The sequence below is a fragment of the Mauremys reevesii genome, linkage group 1 (genome assembly GCF_016161935.1).
Source record: "Mauremys reevesii isolate NIE-2019 linkage group 1, ASM1616193v1, whole genome shotgun sequence".
NCBI classification, from domain to species: Eukaryota; Metazoa; Chordata; order Testudines; family Geoemydidae; genus Mauremys; species Mauremys reevesii.
In genome coordinates, this window is record NC_052623.1 from 57,349,573 (window position 1) to 57,360,352 (window position 10,780).

At 39.3% G+C, this 10,780-nt stretch overlaps 1 protein-coding gene across 5 annotated transcripts in view; it reads right to left on the reverse strand.

The window, feature by feature from the left end:
• Window positions 1-9,788, reverse strand: part of POSTN (periostin) — a 48,298-nt gene extending 38,510 nt beyond the window's left edge. For 3 of the 5 annotated variants that reach the window (XM_039494021.1, XM_039494001.1, XM_039494012.1), the window contains exons 1-3: window positions 9,518-9,787; window positions 7,955-8,053; window positions 1,099-1,163 (exon numbers count right to left, since the gene is read on the reverse strand). In XM_039494021.1, coding sequence (XP_039349955.1) covers window positions 1,099-1,163; window positions 7,955-8,053; window positions 9,518-9,639 — 286 coding nt within the window. In that variant the 5' untranslated portion in view covers window positions 9,640-9,787. Of the gene's footprint in view, window positions 1-1,098; window positions 1,164-7,954; window positions 8,054-9,517 lie in introns of all 5 variants that reach the window. The other 2 variants (XM_039493990.1, XM_039494029.1) reach the window with 2 other exon arrangements.
• Window positions 9,789-10,780: the final 992 nt, after the last annotated feature.

The following is a 10,780-nucleotide window of genomic DNA, read 5'->3' on the forward strand; positions in this document are numbered from 1 at the left end:
CCACCCCAAGTTGTGGTGAGGTGAAGGTCTGAAACTTTTGTTTAGAAAAAAATTAAATGGCATTTTGATTTTATTTTTTCTAAACGAAATCCCCAAGCTGTCTGGAGCCCCAGCTGCCCATCTGATAGGTTATTGAGAAGCCTAGAAGTCTTGAAAACTCTGGCTTGAGTTAGGGCATCCCATGCAACAGGTGAGCTGGCAGAAAACCAGGTAGTTTTCCCTTTGAAAATCTGTTTGGTTTCTATAGGAAAATTGGACAAAATTGAAAAGTTCCTGCAAAACTTTTCATTTTGACATCAGCATTTTCCCATGAAAAAATGTTCCCCTAGAAATTTTATGACCAGCCAATTCTACTGAGTAGCCCTTGGTACCTTCTTATGCACCCCTAATACCTATCCCTCCCCCTGACTCTGGTGCCATCTCACCTCCAATACCTGGTTTTGCACCATCCCTCCCCCTACCCAGTGCTGCTTGGTCCACTGCAAGCAACTATGTAAATGACACAGAAGGGAACTTCACACTGCACAAGAATCATAGAATATCACAATTGGAAGGGACCTCAGGAAGTCATCTAGTCCAACCCCCTACTCAAAGGGGACCAATCCCCAAATGGCCCCTTCAAGAATTGAACTCACAACCCTGGGTTTAGGGGGGTGGGCAATACTCAAACCACTGAGCTATCCCTCCCCCAATATATATGCTGCCTGTACAGTTCCCCCAGATCCTGTCCCCTTACACAGTGGGACTGTGGTATTTCTGCTGCCGGGGAACCCATCACATCAGCAGGACCAAGACTTGCCAGGATTATCCATAGTGGGCAGGTTCATATTTTAAGGGTTTTGGCTTAAATTTTCAAAAGTGGCCTCTAATTATGAATGCCTCAGTGCTCAGTGTCCAACATCAAACACCGTGGGGATGATTTCCAGTGGTGCTGCCCACATTCAGGGACATCAAATGAAGTTGTGGATCCTCAGTCATCCCCTCTGAGAAACTCTAGATGTCTCAGGTTGGGCACCCAAAATTACAGACCACTTCTGAAAAATCTCCTGTGTTAGAATGGGTCCCATATGTAAAGATCATGCGCATCTAAGACTGTACCTGCCGGACAACCTCTCATTCCATCCATCTTCATGTAGCCAGGGCAACATTCATACAAGACAGTTCTGTAGGGTATAAAATAAAAATTAGATTGAATAAAGTACAAACAAAATGACACCAATTACAGTTAATTATCTTAGTTTTACATTTTTTTTAAAAAAAATTATCTACTTCTATTCAGTTTCCTTGGCTAGAGTTACCTAATCATCTTTTTTTTTTTTAACATTCAGCAGCCTATTTTCTGTTGGTGTCAAATCAGATCCTATTAACTGGCTCCACTGTACTGTGTCCTGTAGCTGCATAGCATTTTACATACACAACACATCCGCAGCCATGAAGGTGGACAAGGAGCTTGGAATGGATGTGAGAGGGGAAGTGGAGCTAGTGAAGGGATTCGTCAAGAGGAATGAGGTGATTGCAGTAGCAGGTGAAGAAAATGAATCCGATGGTGACATTTTGGCTAGGAGAGAAGGGATTGGAAAACCAAAGAGAAGATTTCAGGAGGGATCAACTGAATCAAGGTTGGAAGGGATGGGGAGGATTATCAAAGCATGGACAAGCTTTTGACAGTGTGGATGTAAAGAAAAAAAGTGCCAAGCTTTGGCAATAGTCTACATGTGAAGGGTAAATTGATGGTAATTAGAGTCATGAAAGCAAATAAGACCACCCAAGGATAATGTGAAGGAATGAAGGCAGGGGGTTAGGAATAGGCCCTTTGGGATGCTGACAGAAAGTGGGAGGAGGGGGAGCCACTGAGGACAACACTGAAAGAGAAATGCACAAGGTAAAAAGGGAAACTGTTCAAGAACAGTGTTGTAAAAGCCAATAGAGGAGAGAATCAATAAAGAATGACTGGTTATGTTGAAAACAGGGGAAAATCAATGAATATGGAGAAGACAAGGGAAAGATCATTGGTAACTTTAGTGAGAGCAGTCTCCTTTAGGGTGACCAGACAGCAAGTGTAAAAAATCGGGACATGGGGTGCGGGGTAATAGGTGCCTATATAAGAAAAAGCCCCCAAAATCAGGACTGTCCCTATAAAATTGGGACATCTGGTCACCCTAGTCTCATTAGTTAGAGTATAGAAGGTGAAAGCCAGATTGTAACAAATGAAGGAAAGAGCTAGTAGAGAGGAATTGAAGGCGGCAGGAGTGAGAGCTCAGCCATGAAGGGGAGGATAGAGTTGAGCTGGAAATCGGATAGTGCCTGATGTATAGTTGTTCAAGGAAATCGCCTCACCTTTGAATGTATAAACTGTACTCAGAAGTGGGTTGGTGCTATGTAATGTTGTATTCAGCATTATGGATTGCTTTTTATTGTACCTTATTGATTTGAAGGAAGTAACAGCCTTAAAATAGACATTTTTAACCAAATTCAGCCCCGCTGTAAATAAGCACAACTCTACTGAAGTCAATGGAGTTATGGCAAGGATGAATGTGGTTGCTGGAGGATAAAGAAACCCAGGAAATTATATGGACTTACTGAAACGTGAAAAATAACATAAATCTCTAAACTCTTTCTTCTGCAGTTATTGCTTTTCAAAGTAATTACTGCAGACTGAATTACTAGAAAAACATGCAATCAGAGCTCTACATGATTTTTTTTAATGCATGTGGCTCAAGGATCTCAGTTTTGAAGCTGGAAGCTCCCTAGAGGCAGCTGTGTGGGATCGTGTAGGTTTTTGTAATGAGTTAGAGCTGACATGCATCTGACGAAGTGAGTATTCACCCACGAAAGCTTATGTTCCAATATATCTGTTAGTCTATAAGGTGCCACAGGACTCTTTGTTGCTTTTTACAGATCCAGACTAACATGGCTACCCCTCTGATAGATGACAAAATATTAGCAACAAATACATTAAACTAAATGGCTTGCTCAAATTGGAATTTTCAGAACTCTGGGATAAAAATCTATTTGAAGATTAAATAAAATCTTAAATCTTAAAAATAAAAACTTAAACATAAAAGCAGACTGGAATAAAAACAACATTACAAAGCATGAGTTTAAAATGAGACTCTGAGCTACATAATTTATTGCAAAGTGATAGCCAGTAAAGAACAAAGAGCTTTTCATTATAGAGAATTTTCTTTGCCATGTTAGATTTGTTTCTGCTATGAATGTAGGTTGTGTGACTCCCTATTTTCTCTTTTTAATCTGATTTTAAAAGGAATCTATTTATTATTCAGCTTGCGAAACCTTACACAAGACAATTCTAACTGAGCTTCAAAAAAGTTTTGTGCAACAGTCTGTAATATACTTCTCTGTGGATGATGACAATTCACTCTACGCCCATCCCCCAGAACTATACAGTGTGGGCTTCATATTCCACCAGGTAGGTGAGCATGCAAACCTGGCATAGTAGGACTAGATTTAGTTTGGAGAAGGATTGTGCCTTCCCCTGACTCCTGAGCAAGCAGCAATAGTGAAACCCGCTCTATCACAGCAGATGCAACAATTGTCCTGCTGCCTCCCACCCTGTGCACTCAAAGATACACTTTTGGAGTGATTCCTGGCCTTTTCACGAGGCACAGAAGTGTGGGAAGAGGGCTCCTTGCACCATTCCTCCCATGCCTCCTGCTCACCCATGCTAGAGTCAGACAAAACCTGGTTCTTGAGGAATCTCGGTCACAAACCAGCAATTAGCATGCATCTGCCATCCAGGAAACTGCTTTGTTATAAGAAAATGTACTTCCTTCAGAGAGAGAAAATATTCCAAAAGGAAACAGGAAAATATCCTGTGTGTTTTGACATCTCACTTAAGTTTTGATAACAGGAAAAGGGGGACTAAGCACCAATCAGACATTGGATGTTTACTCTTCTTCACCATATTCAGCAGAGAAAAGACTGGGTCTGATACGAGTACAATTTATGTGAGGCAGAAAACTGGCTGAAGAGTACAATGGACAAAGGAAATGCTTCTCTGGCCAAGAGCTACAATGCTAGTACCTTTGGGTTATCATATTCCTTTTAACATACAGCATGCTGCCTCTGAGGACTGCTAGTAATTAAAATCTGGCCAGTTCTTCCTTTTAGTATCCAAAGCCATATGTTCCCTCATGGGTGATTGGAACTAGAAAGCTGATGTGTCAAATGTATGTGACATGGGTAGATGTGGATAGATGTGATGGAGTGAGGGTTGTCAATAAGCTCGATGCTGAGGTAGGTGGAATGTGCAGCTTCTACTGAAATCAATGTAAGATGCAGTTGCTCCCCACACCTTTTAGGTTGAAGGACAATTTAGAGGAAAAAAGGAACACAGTCCCCCGACCGTCCCCCCCATAGAGAGGCATTGTATAAAATCCAAAGCAGAGTTGCCTGTGCACTAATACCACACTCCAAAAAATTTTCAGCTACATAATTCTGCAAATTCAGCACATGGTGTGATGTTACTGAAGAGAAGTGACTCTTCAGATAATGACGTAATGCTGCGTTCCTAAGTAAAGAAAACCAGCTCTATGCCACTTCCATCTCAGCCCCAGGGATAAAGGGCATTCCCAAGGAAAGAGGGGCATGGCCAGGGCATCTCTGTGGTAGTCAAGCATCCTCTTGGGGCTGTTGGTGGCTGGCATAGCTCAGAGCGGCCCTGAGGCTTGTTTGCAAATTATCTGTCTTGTTAGCAGGCATAATATACTATTAAAACTACAGACACCTTTATGATCCAATAGGGCTGTTTCTACAGAGCCCTCAGGTCAGTAGTTCAGCTGGGGAATTTATAAATACGATTGGAAATGGGAAATGATAGAATGTAGATCCTTTTGGTATCTTTCGTACATTTTCTGGATCAGAATATACAAGCTGAAGGGAGTTACCATGGAACTGTTATAACTGTAAGAAATAACATTGTTTTTTTTAAATGAGAAGGAAGCAAATTAATCTGTTTAGGAATGGTGGTAGTTCTATTTTTGGCGTTGTTCAAAATCTCTTGTTAATAATTACATTACTTTAGGCACCATCTAAACTATACCAGATGTTCTACTGTTAGCACACAAAAGGTACCACTATGCCTATCATTTAATCCAAATCCAATCCACAGTTTTCCTCAAATCTACTCTTTGCACAACCCAAAAAGTCCCAATGCAGAGCTCAGAATGTATGTGATACCTTTGTGTAACCTCACTGTCAATGAGTCCATACTACACTTAAGGAATCTTATTTTGAGTACTGTAAAATCTCTTCATGGCCTCAAAATATTTCTTCTGACACATCATGATGTCTCCGTCCACAAAAAAATAACTCATGCTACCACTGTGGCTCAGCTGAATAATGATTCTCTATGTCATCTTAAAGCACTCAGCAGTCTTTCACTTAGAGGGTATTGGCAAGACATGACATAAATGAAGCAGTTAGTCTGCAGACGCAGCTAACGTTCCAAAATCAGCTTTGAAAATGTCCAAAGAAGTTCAGTCTAAAGCATTTTCAGGAAGCATCTTTCTCCCTAATGTGTCACTAGTGAAAGAAAATGCTGTGCCAAGAAGACAGTGGTAAGGCAGGCTTTACATAAATGGTGAATAAATATCTTGGACAATTTACACCATGTGCTCTGAAGAAAATGGATGTCAGTATTGCATTGAAATGTCATTAGGAGGAGAAGGAAAGACTGGAAGGGAGAAAGACCGCAAAACAAACTAAAGTGCCTGGGAAACCCAGGCTAGATGTTGGAAGGATGATCAAACACTACTTCTATAGCACCAATCTGAGTCCTGGAAATTAAACTACAGTGTCTCCACAGAATCTCCCAATTTTATGCATAACTGAGCTGATCAAATTGCATAAAGGGGAGACAGATCCTGAATCAGCTGCAGAAATAAAAAGCCTTGCGAAAACATCAGTCTCACTCAAAATGGGAGGGTTAGAATTATAGATGCTAAATTATATTCCAGAGAAGCTTCTGGAGATTCGAAGAGGCATCTGTTCCTGTTCTGGTGAGAATGTCATTGTATCCTTTGTGATAATATTAATATAATACAGTGTTAATCCATGGCTCTTGGAGGAAATATGAAGTTTATAATAACAGAAAGCCCAGGGTGAAATCCTAGCCCCATTAAAGTCAATGGGAGTTTTTCCTTGAACTTCAGTGAGGCCCAGATTTTAGCCCTGACCTTAGAGTTCAGAATTATTGGAATATTTGCACCACAAGACTAGATGTTGTAAACTTTGCTTGATTAGTGTATCAAAAACATAACTGGCCCCATAATTCTATGCTATGCTGACACCCTGCTGAAAATATTTTCTGATAAATAAAAAAACTGGAAGCCATATCCTCCTCCTCCATCTCTTTCCACTCATTTTTTCCTCAGGGGCTATTCCAGTGTTGTGTCACAAGATGGGATGTCTGTCAGGAATCTCAAGAAATGCAAAACAGTCTCATGAACTTCTAACACTGACCAGTACCAGTAGCAACCACAGTACAAGGTTGCTTCAGGTCTTTGCTGAGCTACTGTGAATTCACAAATCTAATCTGTAACAATGTGAAGAACATTTGTGTCGGCATTTATATCATGCACATCACCATGATATCTAAGCTTCTGATGGGTTACACTTCTCTTAATGTGTGCACAATGTCCAGTAGCAACAGTGTAGGTTGTGAGTACTTACTGAAGTCCAAATAAATCAATTAATGGATGTTTGAGGCTTTGAGTGCTTACTTAGGAATTCTGGTTTAAGCTGAAAGCAAAGGCTAAAAATGGATTCTAATGTTTAATTGGTTTTGAAAATAGTAAAGGAAAGTGACAATGTTCCTTTAAATGGCTTGGAAAATGTCAGTCACTTCCTGTTCTTGGTGTTTGCTATTGTTATTTTTTTTAATGCAATGGCTAAAATTTTCAACAGCATCTAAGTGACTTACTTCATGAATCCCATTTTCAAAAGTAGTTTAGGCATTTAGAAGACCATGTCCCATGGACTTTCAATAAGATGTAGATGCCTAAGTGCCCAAATCACTTTTGAAAATGGAACTTGGGTGCCTAAGTCACTTAGGCACATTTGAAAATTTTATCTTAGGTCTGCCTGACAAAGATTAGTAGTCAAATAACATATTTAATAATTTTTGGCAGAATAAATTATCCAATCAATAGTAGTTTAGCAGCTAAAGAAAAGGTGGAATGTTGTAAAATACTGATTGGATGGTTTAGTGGCACTATAGTGGCAGAATGTGTTAAATAGCTTTTTCTAAGGATACTGATTTAACCAGCTATACTAGTCACTCATGGCAGCAGCACCAAGAAAAGAGGTGCAGGAAGAGTTCTGCTTTGGCTTTTAGGTGCTTGGGTGAGTATGCCCCAAAGATAATGCATGGCCAGAAGTGGAGTCATTAATGACTCTGATACTATGGGCCTCAAGTGAAATTTGTCATCACCATCATGGGATAATGAAATTATGAGGTCACGATTACAATAAACGTAAAGAAACAAATTTCTCTAAGGTACTAAAAAGACACCAAAATCACTTCGACTTAGTAAACAACAGACAAAATAACTTCCCCAAATCCTTAGGAATATTCTGTTCTTTTGTTCCATGTACATAGATAAAGGTGTGGTCTGGGCACCAGACTGGAGCCACGAAATACTGAATTCTGTCCCCTGCTTGGATAGTTGCTTTGTATCACTGGACAAGTCACTTCAGCCCTCTGTCTCAGTTCTATCATCTTTAAATGTGTGTTGTGAGGATTATTTGGAAAGCACTTGGAATTTAAATGCTTTGCACTGTGTTGTCATTTTCCAAATTGCCATTGCTAGCTATGGGAGATCTGCATTTGAAGCAAGTATGTAATATGCCTCTATTAGAAGAAGAGGAGTTCTGTAATAATATTATAACATTTCTGTAAATATTGGATAGTCAGGAAACAAATAGCACTTACGCTTTCTTCCCACAGATAGTTCCCTGATACCAGTTTCTGCAGGTGCTGAAATATTTCTTTTTGGTGCCCATAACTTGCTGAAGAGCACAGACATTTGGACTGGAGGAAAAAAAAACACATTAAGTCATTGTACATATTTGAAAAAGTGTGATTAAAAATAGTTTTGAATACAGTATTCAATGGACAAGAGCCAGAAACGGACATCTGGTCCTGATTACCAGAGCAGGTGTGATTTCAGTCAACCACTGTCCAAGCTCCTGACACCACCCTGCTGAGTTCTTTGGAAAGACCACACTCCCTAGAAGCAAGAGGTGATTCCCCCTGTCTGCCAGCTTAGCCCTGTATCTCCAGTGAACAGTCACTTCCAGCTGTGCCTAATCAAGCTTTATTATGCATTGCGGTTTTTTTCCTGAAGTGAATTACCATCCGCTAGGGACTGAACTGTGACTATTGCCGAGCTCTTTTCATCAAAGTTCGTCTTGTGCACAGCTGTGTGGCTGCATGTCATGGGGAGGGGGGAGGGCAGAAAGCTGACTTTTTCTTTATCCAGTAAGGAACCCCATCTTCAGTAACTCAATCAGCTATTTGGATTGCCACTGTCTGGAATGTCAAGAGCACCTAAATAAACAGTCTAGTAATTACACAGGACCAAAGGGTAAACTGCTATATAAAAAAAAATCAGAAAATTCAAATAAGGAAAACTTTGTAATGTTGTTGTGTGCAAAAGAGAAATTTCCTCAAAAGCAAATTTCCATTTTGTCTCTAATTTATATATTACAGTAATTTTTCTGTCGGAGTGTTAGAACATAACACTTATCAAAAGAGGAAACCATGAAACTCTTATTTTACAAAGCCCAGTTCATCCTGTAAGCAGGGATGCAAAAATCCTTTTGATTATTTAAAAAAAAACAAACCCACAGAGCTAAACTATCTTTTACTAAGAAACCTTAAAACAGATATGTTTAGACTCCTTAATATTTATTCGGAGACAATTTGTTAAAATAAATAACTTCTAATCACTGCATTTCAGTGTCTTACTGTGCAACATTATTATAAAGCTTACGTGGGAACTTAACTTTTGAAAAGTACTCTAATTGTGCATTTACAAATTACCAGAGAACTGAGTAGAGTTCATACTTCTCACCATGAGAAAAAAGAAAAAGTACATGTTGTGGAACATACACTAATGCTGGTAAAATATTTGATGGGCCATGTTAAACATGTCTGATCACACATTATATCTGTTGTAAACTATAGTTACTTTCAATGATACTGAAACGCATGTATTTTACTTAGCTTCAGATATAATTTTTAGCTTTCAAACAATTCATAAAGTTTAACAATATTTAATCTTATTTTGTATGGTTTTTCTACAAAAAATAATTTGGAAATATATTTCATACCATTTGCATTTTAGAAATAATATATTTGACTCACACTCAGTAAGAATTTACAGTGCACAAATCTCATTTTAATATTATGCTTAATCTTGAGCTTTGTGTAGGGGAGAGAACTTTAAAACACTCCTTTTAGGGTATTATAAAAGAGAAAACATGTACTTACCCCTGCTCACGTGCCCTGATTCGGCTATGGGACAAAATCTTGTCATAATGAGCAGAAGAGTTTGCTGGATCAAAAGCAGACAACAAAAAAATGGAGAAGGTGGATAAAAAAAGGATCTTCATCCTTAATCCCCTGTTCCTCCTGCCTAGTCTAACGAGAGAACTGGCAAAAAGTTTTGAAGAGCTCACAGTTTATATATATGCTACAGGGTTGTGGGAGGGAACATTGTATCAACCTGAGACCCTTCCAGGAATAGCAACTTCAAACTGCCAGCTTCAATTAGTTGAATTAATACCATTCTTCAAACATGCAAAGCATGTGTCATCCCCCTCTCCCACCATTGTGACTAATTTTCTTTATTCTATAAAGAGCAGATGTTTATCATTTTGTTCAGTTGACACTTAAAACAGCAGAGTAGTTAAAAGAATTTTAGACCAGGATTTATGATTTGATATTTAGAATACAGAAGCATCCAGCTGCCCCAGATGGGATCAGAGTTGCATTGTGTTAGGTGTGGCACAAACACAGAGGGAGACACTGTCTCTGCCTCACAGAGCTATACCTTGCTTTTTCTACTGTGTTTTTGTGTGTTCACTATTGTAACCTGAGTTGTCATCTTATTAGTGAAACTGATTAATGTCACTATCAATACTTGTCAATAACACTAACCTGAGATAGTGTTTGTGTGATCAGAAAAAGTGATATTAATACCCTTATTAATTAGCAATATAATTTAATGATTGCTTAACTAGTGAAATAATTTAATAATAATAATACTTAGTATTTACATTGAGCATTGTACATTTATATTTACATTGACATTAATTAAGGCCTGGTCTACACTTAAAACTTAGGCTGATATAGCTACAGTGCTCTGGGTGTGAAAAATCCACACACACCCCAGAGTGCCATTGCCATGCTGACCCCCACCCGCCAGTGCAGATACAGTGAGGTCAATGGCAGAATGCTTCCATCAACCTAGCTTCTGTTGCTCAGGGAGATGGATTTCTTACCATGAGAAGAAATACGCACCTTGCATCGCTGTAGTCTGCGTCTACACTACGAGGTTACAGTAATACAGTTACAGTCCCATATCTATGGTGCTATAGCATCCATAGTGTAAATATGGCCTTAGTAGTCCTCACAAGCCTCCTATGAGGCAGGTGGGGCAGGCCATACCAATCTATTAGGATTCTTTGAGGGTGCTAGCAAGCATGTGGACAAGGGTGATCCAGCTGAGATAGTGTACTTGGATTTTCAGGA